Source organism: Schistocerca nitens, chromosome 3 (genome assembly GCF_023898315.1).
Source record: "Schistocerca nitens isolate TAMUIC-IGC-003100 chromosome 3, iqSchNite1.1, whole genome shotgun sequence".
In the NCBI taxonomy this organism is placed as follows: Eukaryota; Metazoa; Arthropoda; class Insecta; order Orthoptera; family Acrididae; genus Schistocerca; species Schistocerca nitens.
In genome coordinates this window covers 917271093-917290592 of record NC_064616.1, presented here as the reverse complement: position 1 = coordinate 917290592, position 19500 = coordinate 917271093, and the positions used below count along the sequence as shown (strand labels likewise).

Sequence of the window (19500 nt, the reverse complement as noted above, 5' to 3'; positions counted from 1 at the left end):
CTGCTTGCTGGAAATACAGTTTAGGTTCCTCAATGTCCATAAGATGATCCCACCCATATTTTCTGCCCAGGAATAGCTGCATCACACGTGCATTTTCACTAGTTTGAATCTCCCAGATCAAGCACACTGTAAACTTCTCCCTCCGATAGTGCTGAGTTACTCTCCATCGTTACCAAATGTCGGTCTCCTTCTTCAGAGATCAACAACACACCACCTGTCCTTACGTGTACAAATTTCCCTAGGGTTCCCCATCTCAACAGATAAGGATGAATGGTATAACATTTAAATTGTGCCTGTTTACTTGCTACCAGGAACCGAACCAGTTCGTATAATCGTGCCTGGTCAGTTTTTACCTCTATCGATGCTGTACCAATAGAACTGTGAACTCTGCCTACTGGGCTCTGTAATCAGTCTCAACTCTGGGTATAGTTCCCCTCACATTTTTGTAATGCCTGTAAGTATTGCTCTGGTCATAACAGGATGGGACTCAGTTGCCCATGCAGTACATGATGAATAGCTTCCTGTAAGCTCACCATCGCCACCCAAGTATCCCATACTCTGTGTGCTATTGATTGTAACAGCTTTGTCATGGTGAATCTTGCAGCCAACTCTTCCACCCATGCTTGCGTGATTCTCAGATCTTGATTCACAGTATCCTCTGATGCTTGTGCATATTTCATCACCTCATTTTTCAGCTCCCATAGCATATGTATATTGTTCAACAATTCACTCCCCAACCCTGTTGTCTGTGTGGTATGCCACTACACCACTGACTTGGTACTGTCTGACGACTACTTTGCCACCTCCACAGTCTTGTTTAACACTTTCATGTAACTGGCATATACTGTTTTGAATACCATCTTGAAAATTCTCCCTCCAGCATCAATCCAACCCCTCTTCTGTTGACAAAACGAACACTGCACCACTTCCACTGCTTGCTGCCTCTGTTCCTGTAGTCATTCATAAGACTTACTCAACTTCTTACATTCCCCCAAAACTTTCCCAAGCACAATCCTGCACTAGGCTCTCTGTTGAAGCCCAGAAAACACCCCCTCTGGCCTCCTCACATCATTCCTTAACTCTCACACATTAAAAACTAAATTTATTGTACATTGATGGCTGGTTTCCACTACATCCTCTTCTTTGGTGTAAAGAACTACTCCCTCCACGTGCTGATTCTGCAGCATCCTCACTCCGCTCCAGGCAAGCCCGACGATTAGCATCCCTCCCATCCTTGCCTTCTATGTACAGCAACCTGACAGCAGGAACTACCATCCCCCTCCTCAAAAGGCCTGCTGCCACTAGCTATTACTCTCATACAAAGAGAATTAAAAGAACCCTTACTCTAACACAAAGTTCATTCCTTACCCCCCTCCAATGTATTACAACCAAACATCCAGCACATAATACCCTAAACAATTACCAATAAACAGAACAAAATACCTGTCACTTCCTTGACCTCAGTGTGGGGACCTTCTGCATTAGTCAGTCCATATTCTCATGTTCACTCCTGTGCTTCTTCCTCCTTGTGTCTTTCTCTGGCTTTGGACCTATAGTTGATTAAAATAACTTGATAGTTGACACTTCACGTGTTGGAGGTGTCTTCCTCCAATCAGAGTCATGCCTGAACTGTTTGATGTTGCCAAACTTCCACAGCAAATGGTCAGTTCACTTCCAATTCCCTGTCTGGCTTTTTTTTCATGTTGTGTTTGGATCATGAATCCTGGATCCGGCCCTTTTATTTCACATTTCATTGCGCGCGCGCGCGCGCACACACACACACACACACACACACACACACACACACACAGTGATGGTAATGAAATATGCTCATTTCGTACATACCACTAGCCAAAGAATGCTGGATTCTTTTGTTCAAAATACGATTTAGTACCCAATGTGGCAACACTGTAGTGACGGGTGACAGATGTCAACTATCAAGTAATTTTAAATGGACTATAGTACTCCTGGGACCGACTCTGGAGGGCCTCAGAATGGTCACAGGCGTTGAACGGCCACTGTTGTCAACCTTCTGGGCAACTGTGGCTTAACATTGAATGGTGATGTAGTCTTGAGCCCTTGGTAAGGTCCCTTGTACCTCACGACGAATTTCTTAATCTTACCCTTTGACATGTAAGAGGTGGATAATATTATCCACTGCCCTACCCTATAATGTGGTAAGCACCCTGTGCATTTCAACTCTGCCTCTTGCCTCTACAGTGCCCTCATGTTTGCTTCCTGCTCCTGTTTCCGTACTTCTCTCACTGTTATAGCAAAAGTACAGACTGACTCTTTGTCCTTGCTCCTTCTTGCCTTAATCATATCAAGTGGTGACACCATTTTCCTGCTGTATACTACTTTGTATTCATATTAGTGTGGACCTTCGAATTGAACACAGCCACAACAAATATGAGATCTGTGTCCCAGTCATCATTATACAAGTTTAACTATTAATTCAACATCCCTCCAATTGTATGATGCACTCGTTCCAGTCTACAATTTGTCTGAGGTTGAAGCAGACTAGTTCTCAGATTCTTCATAGATAACATGCAACATAATTACTTCATTAAGTTTGACACATTATTTGTTCCTTGATTTGTAATTGACATCTCTGGCACCCCAAAATTAGGCATCCATCTGTTGCTTTCTGACTGTAGCTGCATGCCGGTTAGACATAGTGATCATCTCTACATACCATGAAAAGTGATCTGTCATTGTCAACACAAAACGACTCCCTGTCCGAGTGCAATTAAATTATCCTAACCCATCCAAGCCAATCATTACAAACAAGTTTGACGCTTCTGGTAGCCTCTGTAATGGTATTTGTTTACGACACAAGTCTACATGCTGTGCACGCTACACATAATTTCTCACATACCGATACACATCTCCCTTTCTTCTGTTCCACCCATATCTTCCAACCAACCTTCAGTTTGTTGCTCTTCACCCTCCATGACCAGACAATATGTGATAATGTGCCTCTCTCAGTATGTCCTCCTTCAACTTAGCCAGCACCACCACCCACAACTCTAACCTAGTTATCTTACACAACAGACTGCCACACATGCTGAACTACAGTTGCATCCTGTACAGCTGGCAATCACTGTCAGTGTTCTGTACTGCTTTCCATTCAGCAAGGGTGTGACCTAGTATGAGGGAATGCTGAAAAGTGGTGCCTCTGAAATTTTAATGTGAAAACTGGTGAAGCTTTTAAATAAAACAAACATTATTAATATTCTACATCTTTATTATTTCTCAATATAGCCACCACTTGGTTCAAGAATCGTAAAAGAAGATTGTATACATGGAAGAAGCCTGGAGATACTGACAGGTTTCTGATAGATTATATAATGGTAAGACAGAGATTTAGGAGCCAGGTTTTAAATTGTAAGACATTTTCAGGGGCATATGTGGACTCTGACCACAATCTATTGGTTATGAACTCTAGGTTAAAACTAAAGAAACTGGAAAAAGGTGGGAATTTAAGGAGATGGGACCTGGATACACCGACAGAACCAGAGGTGGTAGAGAGTTTCAGGGAGAGCATTAGGGAACGATTGACAAGGATGGGTGAAAGAAATACGGTAGAATGGAATGATCATATAAAGTTGATCATCAGTAAAGCAGATGCCAGACTGAGATTCATTGGAAGAATCCTAAGGAAATGCAATCCGAAAACAAAGGAAGTAGGTTACAGTAAACTTGTTCGCCCATTGCTTGAATATTGCTCATCGGTGTGGGATCCGTACCAGATAGGGTTGATAGAAGAGATAGAGAAGATCCAATGGAGAGCAGCACGCTTCGTTACAGGATCATTTATTAATCGCGAAAGCGTTACGGAGATGATAGATAAACTCCAGTGGAAGACTCTGCAGGCGAGACGCTCAGTAGCTCGGTATGGGCTTTTGTTGAAGTTTCGAGAACATACCTTCACCGAGGAGTCAAGCAGTATATTGCTCCCTCCTACGTATGTCTCGCGAAGAGACCATGAGGATAAAATCAGAGAGATTAGAGCCCACACAGAAGCATACCGACAATACTTCTTTCCACGAACAATACGAGACTGGAATAGAAGGGAGAACCGATAGAGGTACTCAAGGTACCCTCCGCCACACACAGTCAGGTGTCTTGTGGAGTATGGATGTAGATGTAGATGTAGAAGAAGAATGGGTAGCTTTGAGAGATGAAATAGAGAAGGCAGCAGAAGATCAAGTAGGTAAAAAGACGAGGGCTAATAGAAATCCTTGGGTAACAGAAGAGATTTTGCATTTAATTGATGAAAGGAGAAAATACAAAAATGCAGTAAATGAAGCAGGCAAAACGGAATATAAATGTCTCAAAAATGAGATCGACGGGAAGTGCAAAATGGCTAAGCAGGGATGGCTAGAGGACAAATGTAAGGATGTAGAGGCGTATATCACTAGGGGTAAGATGGATACTGCCTACAGGAAAATTAGAGATACTTTTGGAGAAAAGAGAAACACTTGTATGAATATCAGGAGCTCAGACGGATACCCAGTTCTAAGCAAAGAAGGGAAAGCAGAAAGGTGGAAGGAGTATATAGAGGGTCTATACAAGGGCGATGTACTTGAGGACAATATTATGGAAATGGAAGAGGATGTAAGTGAAGATGAAATGGGAGATATGATAGTGTGTGAAGAATTTGACAGGGCGCTGAAAGACCTAAATCGAAACATTCCATTAGAATACTGATAGCCTTAGGAGAGCCAGCCCAGACAAAACTCTACCATCTGGTGAGCAACATGTATGAGACAGGCGAAATACCCTCAGACTTCAAGAAGAATATAGTAATTCCAATCCTAAAGAAAGCAGGGTTTGACAGATCTGAAAATTTCCGAACTATCAGTTTAATAAGCCAAGGCTGCAAAATACTAACACAAATTCTTTACAGACGAATGGAAAAACTGGTAGAAGCCGACCTCGGGGAAGATCTGTTTGGATTCAGTAGAAATGTTGGAACACGTGAGGCAATACTGACCCTACGACTTATCTTAGAAAATAGATTAAGGAAAGTCAAACCCATGTTTCTAGCATTTGTAGACTTAGAGAAAGCTTTTGACAATGCTGACTGGAATACTCTCTTTCAAATTCTGATGGTGGTAGGGGTAAAATACAGGGAGCGAAAGGCTATTTACAATTTGTACAGAAACCAGATGGCAGTTATAAGAGTCGAGGGGCATGAAAGGGAAGCAGCGGCGGGGAAGGGAGTGAGACAGGGCTGTAGCCTATCCTCGATGTTATTCAATCTGTATATTGAGCAAGCAGTAAAGGCAACAAAAGAAAAATTTGGAGTAGGAATTAAAATCCATGGAGAAGAAATTAAAACTTTGAGGTTCGCCGATGACATTGTAATTCTGTCAGACACAGCAAAGGACCTGGAAGAGCAGCTGAACGGAATGGACAGTGTCTCAAAAGGAGGATATAAGATGAACATTAACAAAAGCAAAACGAGGATAATGGAATGTAGTCAAATGAAATCGAATGATGCTGAGGAAATGAGACGCTTAAAGTAGTAAATGAGTTTTGCTATTTGGGGAGCAAAATAACTGATGATGGTTGAAGTAGTGAGGATATAAAATGTAGACTGGCAATGGCAAGGAACGTGTTTCTGGAGAAGAGAAATTTGTTGACATTGAGTATAGATTTATGCATCAGGAAGTCTTTTCTGAAGGTATTTGTATGGAGTGTAGCCATGTATGGAAGTGAAACGTGGACAATAAATAGTATAGAGAAAAAGAGAATAGAAGCTTTCGAAATGTGGTGCTACAGAAGGATGCTGAAGATTAGATGGGTAGATCACATAACTAATGAGGAGGTATTGAATAGAACTGGGGAGAAGAGGAGTTTGTGGCACAACTTGACTAGAAGAAGGGATCGGTTGGTAGGACATATTCTGAGGCATCAAGGGATCACCAATTTAGTATTGGAGGGCAGTGCGGAGAGTAAAATTCGTAGAGGGAGACCATGAGATGAATACACTAAACAGATTCAGAAGGATGTGGGTTGCAGCAGGTACTGGGAGATGAAGAAGCTTGCACAGCATAGAGTAGCATGGAGAGCTGAATCAAACCAGTCTCTGGACTGAAGACCACGACAACAACATAGTCACCCTGGTGATGAACACATTTCTTTCAGTGAGAGACCAGTTTGATGATACCATCGTTGTAGAATGTTTGCTTTGAAAGAAACTGCAGGACAGTTACTTAATGCACAATCTTTTATTGTGTTCATGACCAGTTTCGGAACACTATGTTTCATCATCTAGTGTAAACTGTAATAATAAAAATATTCTGTTACACATGAATGGGAGGGGATTCTCAGGCTTGAAATATCAGATAAGGAACAATGTGGCCAAAATTTCTAAGTTAAAAGAGAGACCATGGTGAAGAGAGACCATGGTGAAGAGAGACCATGATGAAGAGAGACCATGATGTTACTTACAAATAAAATCACTTAATAATGTGAGGTCATCCTCATCCCAATGTTGTTGTTGAGCCAATGGTTTCGTGTCAGAGGGGTAAAAGGGACTTAAAAAAGACATAATGACTGGATACCAAAATTTACCAAAATAATGAAATCACAGATTGTGTGGAATTACAAAAATTCTGTAACAACTGTTTCCCTCTGCTGTGCGACCAGGAACACAAACACAAAAACTATGTAATAGTACATACTAGTCATGAGTACTGAAGCTGCACACGACCCAAGCACAGGAGTAGAACAAAATGGACATGAGATTGGTGAATTATTTAAAGTGAAAAAGTGGGAAGTAACAGCAGAAAGGTGTTGGAACCATCACATCATAAAGAAGGAAGAGGACTTGTACGTAAAAGAGAGAGAGAGAGAGAGAGAGAGAGAGAGAGAGAGAGAGAGAGAGAGAGGAAAAATGTTGTGTTATATGGACATGCTAATCTGCCTAGATAATGTCATAATTAATTAAAATTTTTTGTGGTACAGGTCTGTTCATTCATTAATTTTATTGAGAGGATGGGAATGATGACTTCTTAAGATATCAATTTCTTCTAGAACATTGATTATCGGACCTTTCTCTGCAGTGCGTAAGACAGTTAAGTTATTGATGGCCTGGAATAGTCCAGGTCTTTATGTTCTTTAAATCTCTTATAAAAATTTCTGCCTATCTGGATAGGCATGACATGGATATGTGGTGTGTATCTGTCAGTGTCTTATTATTAAGATGATGGTAGTCACAATAGTACCTGTACTTCTGCTCTTACACAAGTGGCTTTTATCACATGCAATATGATACACTCTGGGGTAGGAGAAAGGATCCTTTTTGAAGACTTCACGGTTCCTTAATCTACAACCCAATTTTTTGGTATGAAAAATGATAAAAAATGCCAGAGCTAAGTTGACTGACATCACTTTCTTTCCAATCCTCTCTTATACATATCCATGATGTGGAATCTTATAAGAATTGTTCTTTTTCTCTACTGCTTTCTAAGTGATTCCTTTTCCATGAAGACCTCTAGTGGCAGAGGGCTGCAAATATGTAGACATGACGAATAAAGATGTAGAATGTTAAGAACATTTGTATTACTTAAAAAAACTTCAAGAGTTTTCATATAAATGACTCTGAAGAATTACTTCCCAGCACAGTCTCTCACTACACTACCATCCTGATTACAGCACTTTCACTGAGTGAGGTGGTGCTATGATTAGCACATTGGACTCTCACTCAAGAGGATGATGGTTCAAATCAGTAGCTGGCCATCCAGATTTAGATTTTCTGCGATTTCCTAAATTGAACCAGGAAAATGCTGGGATGGTGAATGCTGGCATGGTTCCTTTTAAAGAGCATGGTCGGTTTCCTTCCCCATCCTTGAAATGTTCCGAGCTTGTGCTGTCGCTGTAGTGGCCTCAGTGTCAGCGGGACATTAAATCATAATCTTCCTTCCCTCCTTTCATAGTGTCTGCATTTCGTTGTTTCTTCCTTGACTTACAGACTACTTGGTAATCAAACTCACTGAGTTGTAATTCCCATCATATTAATCTGCTGGATGAGTCCTTTAACCCTAATAACCATTTCAGAGCAGAATGTTCAGTCACTACTTTAAATTTCTTCCCACACAAGTAACACTGAAACCATGTGATCCCATATATGAGGCTAAGCAACTCTGTTTCCATAGCAGAATAGCTTTTCTCTGCTCTATTCACTTGCCTCTATGCATAAGCCACAGGATACTCCTCACTGTTGACCTATCGACTCAGGACACACCCCAAAGCCTAGTTAGATGCATCACATGATAATATAAACTCCTCCTAAAAATATGGAAAAATTAGAACTTGACTTGACATTAAAACTTTCGTCAACCCATTAAACACGTCCTGGTAGTCCTCCATCCAAATAAATTTTGTTCCTTTCTTCATCAGCTGTGTGAGTGGTCATGCTGTATCAGTGAACCCCTTACAGATTTACTGTAATAATGCAAGAGTCCCAAAAATGAGTAACCTACTTCCTCCAAAGAAAAATGACACTTTTCCATGCTTAATGTCAGATGTGCAGCCCACAATCTCATAAATATTCCCTCAGTTGCTGCCTATGTTCCTCCTCCTCTTTCAAGAACGAAGTTATATCATCCAGGTAGATTAGAGATTAATGAGGCTTCAACTCCCTTAATAGTCCATCCAACAATCACTGAAACATTGCTGGACCATTCTTCAATCCACAGGACAGCCTTTGATACTGATAATAACCCCCAGGGTACTACGAATGCTGTCTTCAGTCAGTTCTCTGAAACCACTTCAAACTTCTGATACTAACTCCTCAAATCTGTGGTAGAGAAATACTGGCAGTGCTGCAAGTTGATGATGATCTTCATGACATGGATACGGGGTGTGTATCTGTCAGTGTCTTATTATTAAGATGATGGTAGTCACAATAGTACCTGTACTTCTGAGAACCATCTGTAGACTTCTTTGGAACAACCACAACACGTGATCCCCCTGCATTGGAGCTGATCACATCTATTTGGCTAACTGCTGGTTGATGAACTGTTCCATAATTAGTTGTATATATCGAGATATCCGATAAGGCTTCCGGTACACTGATGTTTCAGTTCCTGTTGGAATGCTGTGCTGTGTAATGTGTGTCGTTGGCAACAGACCCTGACAAAAAATCAAGTCTTCAAACTCCAACAATAACTCCTCCATTTGTACTCTTGCTAATCCCTTAGGGTGCTTCACCTTATTACATAATGCAGTCTTGCCAGCGGCCTGTGGCTTCCCATGGTTCACACACTGTGCATCAGTCATACTCTTCCAAAATGTCCAAATTTGCTACTAACATCTCCATTGTCAACTTAACCTCTTGAGCACTAAAATTATCCAGATTATCGTGTACCACCTTCCCGCCATCTCTCCCTTACACATACAGTACTCCTTTAAACAAAATGCCTTGCTGAATTTAACATTCATTTCAGTGGCTGTATTACACAACATATTGACAGGTAAGTCCAGCTCCTCACTCTCTGAGGGACTTCACAGTGCCACCTGGCACATTTTCGTGGGAATCAAGCCTTAATGATTTGTATGCAGTTTAATCTGGTTGCCCAATATGATAGATGCACACTGGCAAAAGTTTCCCCTAGCTCTAATGTTTTCCCACTAACCTCCACTACGCATCAGCAGAGGTCAACTTTGGCATGATCTTGATACAAGAAGTCTACCCCTATTACTGCTAATAAAATTCCTTTGGTGAAACGCATCACTTATACCCCACCGAGGCTGGAGGCACTGCCTCTGAATGCGCCCTCTCCATTCACATCTGTGACATCTTACATTTGTGGAGAACACTCCACGCCAATCACGTATGTGCATTGACACATCTATCTCATTACATTCCATTGCTTACCTGACAGTAGCTATAGATACTTTGGAGCATGTGTGAGTACCCTTCCACACACATCAGGTGATAAGTCTCTCAGGGAAGCATCGAGCACCCTTTGCTCAGCCTCCAGCAGCAAAAATTCATTCATATCATTATTTTCCCCTAGTCTATATGTCTGCACATTTATCTTCTGTACCCTATTATCAAAATCCTCTAAGGCCTTTCCGTGCCTCTTAGTAATGATACTCAATTGTTTCTGAAAGAACCTTGCACTGGTCTGCTTCATGTACTTCTGCAGAAGCCTCTGCTTCAGCTGGTTGTAAATGTGTCTGCATTCCTCACCACCTCTGTATAGCTTATACAAGTTTTGTCTGTCTCACTAAATGCAATTTCATCACCTGTAACAACTGACCATCAGTTCAACTAGCTGTACCCACTGACGTTGTCAGCTCCTCCGTGAATGATATCGCAGCCTCAGATGACCTCCCAGAAAAGAGTGTTATTAGACTGGTGGCCTCTGAATCCACCTCATTCTCTGGTGGCTGGAACAAAGATATGTACTCATCTTTAACTGCTATTTGTCCTCACAACTGTGTATTCTCTGCCGACAGCTATGCTACCTTTTCCATCAATAAACGTACTGCCTCTTGACTCCAAAATGCCCCACATGCCTCAGTCTGTCATTGCAAAATCTTTATCCTTCATTCATACATAACACACATAATACAAATTCACAACACTCACAGCGTACTCATAACGATGGCACCTAACGTACTTAACGACACTGGTTCTACACCAGTGCAGTATGCCCAAGCACACTGCACTGTGAACATCTAACAGGCTTCAAGTACTGCTCCCTCCAGTTGCCACGAATCTCGGACAGATCAGCTGGTTTATCTGGCTGATTAAAGTAACCTTATAGTCGTGCAGACATTCCTGCCTGAATCCAGTGTCTGTCACACATGCCAAAATAACTCACAGCTTTCTCACTCCCCCACTGTCACCACACTGCAGGCTGTGTTCTAGACATTGTGCTGCATAGATAATGAGGCATGTACTGCCCACTTAAGGTGCCATAACTTGGTGATTCCATGCATAACTGACCCCGGAGGTGGTGGAGTGGCTATTGTGGAAGATGGCTGGCAGTGGAGAGTTGAGGCAGGTGGTGGCCAAGTGAAACTCGACTATAAAAATAACAATTTATTCATTCAAACATCTGTGCCAGCACGGAGTAGCGACCACGTGACCCCACCCCATGTAGTGAGGCCATATGCCAAGCAAGATGACAGCCAGGTGGCTGGTTGTAACACGCACACACCAGTTTGTTGACTACAGTGCTCAGTATGCAGCAGGCTACCTAGTTACACGAGTCGTGCCACAAGCACCCAGTGTTAGTGGCACTTGAAGACAGTCAGGATTTTTGTAGTGGGAGCAAGTTCTGTGGAGGTTGACTGTGTCTCAGTGACCGGTGGTGTGTGGTGCAGTGGCATTCACTCCGCAGTGGCAGAAGACAGCTACCGTGCTCGAATAGTGTCGATTTCTGCCACCAACTGAAAATATGGCACTGTAAGCAGTCAGAATGTGGTGCAAGTGCAGGAAAGAGGGAGGTATGATCAAACACGTGGTAACAGTGGTTCTGGCACATTTATCAGGAATGTTCACAAGCCAGGAATATGCTGAATCTTTAACATGGCATGTTAGACAGTTGCATGCAGCATATTCGGTTTCATCAGAATGATATGTCATTGCATGCTACTCTTCAGATCAGGAAGAGTCTGGATACGTCCCTGATAGACATGATCTTTCAGATATACCCGTAACCAGAAATTGCCATGGATTTAGGTTGAGGGATCTGGAAGACCACATATCTTAAAATTGTTTAGAAATGATGCAGTCACTATCAAAGGTTTCTCGAAGCAAATCTGTCACCTGGCAAGTGATGTGGTGTCACACTATCTTGCATGAAAATGGATGTGTGGGCACAGTTGTGTTCCAGCAAAGCTGGAATCGCATGTTGCACAAGGAGGTCCTTATAACATGCAGATGTTACTGTACGCCTAACAGGCCTGTGAGGTGTCATCTCCTCTAAGAAAATTGGACCAAGAATGAAGGAGCTCTTGGAATCACGCCGCTCAGTCGCATAGGTTGAGTTCAGTGGATGTTCCTGCACATGTGGCAGTGTAGAACCCCATACGTGACAATTCTGTGCATTCACACCACTGCACAAAGTAAAATGCACCTCATCCGTACAGAGAACATTCCCCAGCCATATCATCAATTTCCACGCGTACCAAAAAACAAAGGGCAAAGTCACTGCGTTGTAGCATGTCTTGGGGCTTCATTTGGTGCTCATTCTGAATCTTATACATATACCACTGTAAAATGTGCTGCCAAACCTTTTGAAATGTTGATGAGGGTGAGAGAGTTCTGTCACACAACTCAAGCACTGGCTGCAGAGTGTGAGGCATGTTCTACATGGTCAGCTATAGCTGCAGCAACTTCATCAACTACTGCTATGGAAATGGGTTGCCTCCCTCTCCCTGCTGCACCACATAATTCACCTGTATCTTCAAATTTCCTGATCATATTCTTTTGCCCATTTATTGAGATGGGGCCTCTTTGCAGCTGTTTTTGTCAGTGATACTCCTATAATGCAGTCCTACCAATGCTGCTGTTCTGATAAAACAACTTTTACCAGCACTGCAAAGGCTTTCTTCTCAATAGCCATTGTGTTTCATATGGAAAACTTCAACCTTCTTAACCTTGCACACCAACAGTCACTTCACAAAAGAAATTGATACACGTCACTGAACGATAAACGGCATACTGAAGTCAAAATAGGAAACAGTTCATATACTGACATCTTACAGTACCATCTTTTCACTTGGTGGCAGAAAGTGGAACTATCAATTTTTTCAGTATACTCCACATGTGCATTATTTAATGGACATACCTATGATGTTTCAGTGTCCTGCTATGTGTACAGCCCACACTGCAGCACTCGGAACACTGTCAGGCTGCTTGTAGCCACATGGTATAATCAGAATTAGTCATTTTTATGAACCCAACAGATCTTAAAACCACAACGCTACCCAGGACATACAATGTAGGCTTTCACAGCTGGTGTTGTCTTCAGTTGAAACTTCTGGGCTGAGAGGCCGTGGTCAATGTATTGTTTTAAAAAGAGAGAGAGAGAGTTTTAAAGTTGGACAAAATATGGATGTAGACGTTGCACCAGCAGAATGACAATCAATTACTCTTAATCGAGAATGATGACACACCTTCCAAGGATAGGTATACAGTCGGCATCACGTGACGAATGGTGGTGCCCTCAATGCACTCTATAAATGTGAGAGTACCTGGAGCCTCAGTGGCAGTAGCCGGACGACCTCAGAAGATGTCTCCCACAGATGGAGACGAAACGTTAGGTGAAAATTTTATACATCGACCACGGCCTCTCAGCTCACAAGTTTCAACTGAAGGCTACACAGGACAGTTCACTTTTTGCAATTTGTACTCATTTTTCGGAGCCTTGCTGCTTCCCATGAAATGTATGGAGGAGTTACAGTCCTCTGCTATCGCCGCCACCTCCCTCACCCCCATCCCTACCCCCACTGCTGCGGCGGCTGCTGCTGCTGCTTGCTAGATTTCCTGCTACCTGACAAGTAATGCTGCCACTCAGTAGATTACCCACTACCTGGCATGTACTACTGCCACTTGCTAGGTTTCTCGCGACCTTGTGCAGACTGCTGACGCTTTTGATAGATCTCCCACCACGTTGTGTGGACTGCTGCCCACTTGGTAGTTTTCCCACTACCTGGTGCACACTGCTGCCACTTGATAGTTTTCCCAGTATCTGGTGTGGATTACTGGTGCTTGCTGGATTTCCCACTAGTGGGTGTGGACTGCTGCCACTGCTTTGCACTATGTGGTTATGCTGGTGGTTTACCCTCACCAAACCTTCAATGGCTTCTGATGTTCTATGATGTTTCTTCCTAACTCATTTAGGCTGAAAAGTGAACATTCTAGATTTATCATTGTCTATGTTCTATTCAGACTTCTTTCATCATCTAAATCGCAACTTTTGATTTGCCTGTGATTTCGATGGGGCAGAACACATTTACTAAACAAGTTGGCCAGTCTCACACTATATAAACATGTTACTATAATGCCACCAACAAGAGTGCCAGTTCCTTGCTATCAGCACCCCTTCCCACAGTCCTTGTCTGACATCACATCCAGAGGGTGTGTTCACTACGCCAATACAATGTAAAGTATACCTCTGACCTCATATGTAGCTACTTATTATATTTAGGTGCAGGCTGTGACATTGTCACATTGTGTATGGGTGCCAGATGCCTCTTGTCACCATCACAAGTAATTTAAAGACTATGCAGTAAGGCAGGCTCATCCAATTTATTGCCCAGTTTCACAGTCATTATTTCAGTAGTGGGTTTATTTTTCAAGATGATAATGGGCAAAATGCCAAGGAGTATCCAAGCTTGTTATAATGCAGTGGGGGGAGCATCATGGTGTTGAATGTTAACCAGCAGCAGATTTTGCTTTCGAAAATATACAAGGATGTACACTTTTGAGCAGTATGTCTTTATTTTGGCTATTAATTCTTATTATTTCACACCTAAGATTTCCTCTTCTTAAAGCTTTTTTATTTCATTTCCTGTCTACACAAGTTTTCAGATATGCAGATCATTGTAAACTTTTAGTGTGCAATTTTTATTTATAAGTATAAAATTCAGGACACCGAAACACCATTCGTGGAAAGGCAAATTAGGAAAAATCCACTTTGTTCTGTGAATGTCTATAAATAAATGTTATTTGTATTGTACTTACTTCAAAGGAAAGAGAGAGTTCTTTAAAAAAGTTGCTGTCCAGATTGTGTATAACATGGCTTGGAACTGGATGTCAATGCAGTATTAACTTGCGTGCTTGTCTGGTGTGTAGTGCAGGGTACTTTGTGTACCGCTGCCATTTCTCCCTTTTTGTGTTCCAGTCATGACTGATTCACAGGAAAACAGTTGCTGGGAAGCCTCCATGTGAGCTCAAGTCTCCCTAATTTTTATCTTTACGGTCTTTTTATGAGTTATACATATGAGGAAGAAATATATCGCTTAAATCAAGTGAAGGGAAATGGAAATAAACCTGAAATTTACCCTTTGTTTTCATCGTAATCTCGGCAAAATGTTTGAAATTGATTGATAAATTTCACACACACACACACACACACACACACACACACACAACTAAAAAGCAGAAAATAATTATTTAAATAACTAACATTTTACAGACTGAGATTGGTGGTGACTACTTTTTTTTAAAAGACATGATTTGGCCCAAAAGTTACATGCCGCTTTTGTGCTGAACTATGAGTTTTCAAAAATATTTGAAAGCTTTAATTCATTGCCTCCTTAAGAGTAGTATGGGGATTATTATTTTAAAATGCGCTTTCCATAAGTTAGAATGTAAGTTAACTGGGTTGCCTTAATATGTATATTTCTTTGTTGCACAATTTTAGTCAAGCACGGTACATTTTCCAAATATCTTCCTGTAACTTATGATGACATTGACTCTCTCTTTTCACAGACAAAGCATTCCGGCGTGTTGCATCCTGTCCCGATACAAAAAATCTGGCAAGAACACCTGACCCTGTTCATGAAGTATGTGATATTAAAGTGAAGATTGCTGATTTGGGCAATGCCTGTTGGTGTGTAAGTATATGTGTCTTCAAAATACATATAATATAACAGTAGAGCAGTAATATACACTTTTTAAAAAGTATTTGAAGCAATGACTAATAGTGACCTTGAAAGGACGTAACAAAATGAACAATTAAATTATACAGACCTCTCTAGCAGTATGTAATTCCCTTATCACTACTACAACTAATAATAATAATAATAATAATAATAATAATAATAATAATAATAATCATCATCATCATCATTGTGTGGTCCTTTCCCAGTTCACTGAAAGCATCATGGAGACATACTTGATGGTTGGCAACAACTTTTGGAGAGTGATGATATATTTTCAAAATGTTATTCTCAGTTGTTTTCATTTTTGATTATCACATCTACAGTCTCTTACTGATTTTGGATATTTATACACTATGTGATGAAAAGTATCCAGACACCCCGAAAAACATATGTTTTAGGTACATTGTGCTGCCACCTACTACCATGTACTCCATATCAATGACCTCAGTAGTCATTAGACATCGTGAGAGTGCAGAATGGGGTGCTCTGCGGAACTCATGAACTTCAAATGTGGTCAGGTGATTGGGTGTGACTTCTGTTATACGTGTGTATGCGAGATTTCCACAATCCTAAACATCCCTAGGTCCACTGTTTCTGATGTGCTAGTGAAGTGGAAACGTGAAGGGACACGTACAGTACAAAAGCATACAGGCTGACCTTGTCTGTTGACTGACAGACCCCACCGACAGTTGAAGAGGGTTGTAAATAGGCAGGCACCTATCCAGACCATCTTACAGGAATTCCAAACAGCATCAGGATCCACTGCAAGTTCTATGACAGTTAGACGGGAGGTGAGAAAACTTGGATTTCATGGTCAGGTGGCTGCTCATAAGCCACACATCACGCTGGTAAATGCCAAACGACACCTCCCTTGGTGTAAGGAGTGTAAATATTGGACTATTGAGCAGTGGAAAAATGTTCTGTGGAGTGACGAATCATGGTACACACAATGTGGCGGTCCGATGGTAGGGTGTGGGTATGGCAAATGCCCGGTGAATGTCTGCCAGTGTGTGTAACGCCAACAGTAAAATTCGGAGGTGGTGGTGCTATGGTGTGGTCGTGTTTTTCAAGGAGGGGGGCTTGTACCCTAGTTGTTTTGTGTGGCACTATCATGGCACAGGCCTACATTGATGTTTCAAGCACCTTCTTGCTTCCCACTGTTGAAGAACAATTTGCGGCTGGTAATTGCATCTTTCAACATGATCGAGCACCTGTTCATAATGCACGGCCTGTGGCGGGGTGGTCACACAACAATAACATCCATGTAATGGATTGGCCTGCACATAGTCCTGGCCTGAATCCTATAGAACACCATTAGTATGTTTTGGAATGCCAGCTTCGTGCCAGGCCTCGCCAATCGTCATCGATACCTGTTCTCAGTGCAGCACTCCATGAAGAAAGGGCTGCTATTCCCCGAGAAATCTTCCAACACCTGATTGAACGTATGCTTGTGAGAGTGGAAGCTGTCATCAAGGTTAAGGGTGGGCCAACACCATTTTGAGTTCTGGCTATTACCGATGGAGGTTGCCATGAACTTGTAAGTAATATTCAGCCAGGTGTTCGGATACTTTTGATCACATAGTATAATTCCATCCTCAGAGTTTCAAATGGCTGTCTGAATCAATCCACCATAGAGCAAATCAGATACTGAACACATAGAAGATCTACTTTGCAAGTGAATTTCAGAAGCAGATGATTAAAGAAGTACTAGTAACAGTTACACTGACGTGGAGACAAAATGCCTGTTGCGAATTTGTATCAAGGCAGGTTTATATGTCTCAACATCTGTTCGATTATAGCTGGTACCTTCGTGAATCATCTGTTTCTTCTTTGTGTACACTATTTGAGTTGTTCAGTATAGTTTTTGACCAACTGATCTGGGCTACCATTCAGACATTTGAGAATAATTATGATAATCCTAAATCAATAACTCTATGTAAATATGGACTTCATAAATAAAGACATCTAAGTGGAATATTTCAAACATATATCATTTGTAAATACAGCTAACTGAACACAAAAGAAAGGTGGATTTTAAAAAATAAATAAAAAAAAGTTTGTTGAGATTGATTGGAACAAGGTCAAAGGTGCATGAATCACTCGACAGGTTTCCAGATGTTCTCAGTAGAACTGAGAGCACCTTGAGAGTACCTTGGAGCGGTGCAGGTAATTGCATGTTACATTATTTTGCCCAATGCATTATCTTGCTCTGCGGTGGAATATTGTAGATGACAAAGAAGATGCAACTTATTGATGAGAAGTTAGTTGCTGACATGAGGAAACTCATAAAATATATTAAAAATAAAACTTTCACGGACTTTCCATACTGCAATAGAAATTGTATTACATTCAAAGTAGGGAATTGAAATAGGTATTGGCCAAATAGAGAGGATAAGAAAATTCAAATATGCTGGGGAGATAATACAAGAATATGCTTTGGAAAAATGTGCAATAGAGGAAAGTTTACATAAAATGGGGAGAACATATGGTATCACCAAAAACCTCTACAGTAAAAAGTGTCTATCCAAAAATGCAAAAATAAGAAATTACAACACAATAGTGAAGCCAGAATGCCTACATCCAAGCGAATGCCTGGCACTAAACTGTAAGTTAGATAAAGTATAAGTACTAGAAAGGCGATTTATAAGGTGAATATTAGGACCACGAAATGCAGCAGAAGGTTGGAAATTACAAAGTAGTGCTGAAATATACCAAAATATAGAAAATATTTCAAATGTAATGAGAAAAAAAAGACGCATGCTTTTTGGATGTAGATTTTGAATTCAAGACAGTCGATTAACTAATAAAATTTTCAAATATTTGTGAGGTAAGAAGTCCACAACAAGCTGGCTCAACAAAGTAAAAAAGAATTTAGAAGGAAACAATATAAAAATAGAAGATATAAACAACAGAGAAGCCTTTCAGGAAAAAATATTGAAAATGGAAGGATTACAAGGCAGGGTTGCTAAAAAGACTGGTTCAAAATAGTCTGAAGACAGAAAGAAGAAAAGATGAAGGCGTACTGGAAGAAAAGTAAAGAACAAAGAACTGAAATTGGAATGTGGTCCTCAGATGGCCTGCTTGCAGTAAGAGAGAGAGAGAGAGTTACACTTGCAAAGTTATTTTTATTTAAAAGTAACGTATTCCACCGTGGTTGGGCATCATCAGATTACGTAAAACTTGTCAAGTGAAGTACATTGCACTGGCTACCAAAGCTCTATGTCAGCCACATACACATAAGACAGTACATGTGAAAATCCAGTCATTTAAATTGTTATATCAACAAGTAGAGCATAGTAGTTATCATGCCCCCTTGATTTTCATCAAGATGTTTGAGATTTTACTCCATTTCAAATAATATCATTGTTGATAGACATTAAATCCTAATATTCTTCACTGTTTCGATGCACTTGTTGCTCCATGGGCAGTACTGTGAATAGATAAAAAGTGTTACTATCATTTTGTATAGCCAGCCTTGTGATAGAGATCTAATTAAAATACTAGAACCAAAAAATTCTGTACTCTTCATCTAAATGAACTGTCTCGAGAAGGGTTAATATGCTAGAAAAATCCTTGCTCGTGGAGCTAATTATATAATTTAATGTAACTGGACAGATAAAGTGACAGCAGAACATGCACATAAAATGAGGTTATAATTTGGCAAGCTTTCATAGCCAGTGGGCCCTTCTTCAGGCAGAAGGGTTGAAGGGAAAGGAAGATGGGTGAAGGAAAAGTACTGGAGAGGTCTAGGAAAACATGGAGATTTTGGGAAAGTCACCTAGAACTGTGGGTCAGGGAGGACTTCCCAGACAGGATGAGAAGGAAGACTGATTGTTGGGGAATACACTGGATGAGATT

General features: G+C 41.1%; 1 protein-coding gene across 2 annotated transcripts in view; it reads left to right on the top strand.

The window, feature by feature from the left end:
* LOC126248976 (SRSF protein kinase 3) overlaps nt 1-19500 on the top strand; it is a 425825-nt gene that overhangs the window by 344850 nt on the left and 61475 nt on the right. For both annotated transcript variants that reach the window (XM_049950532.1, XM_049950531.1), the window contains exon 10: nt 15470-15594. In XM_049950532.1, coding sequence (XP_049806489.1) covers nt 15470-15594 — 125 coding nt within the window. The remainder of the gene's footprint in view (nt 1-15469; nt 15595-19500) is intronic.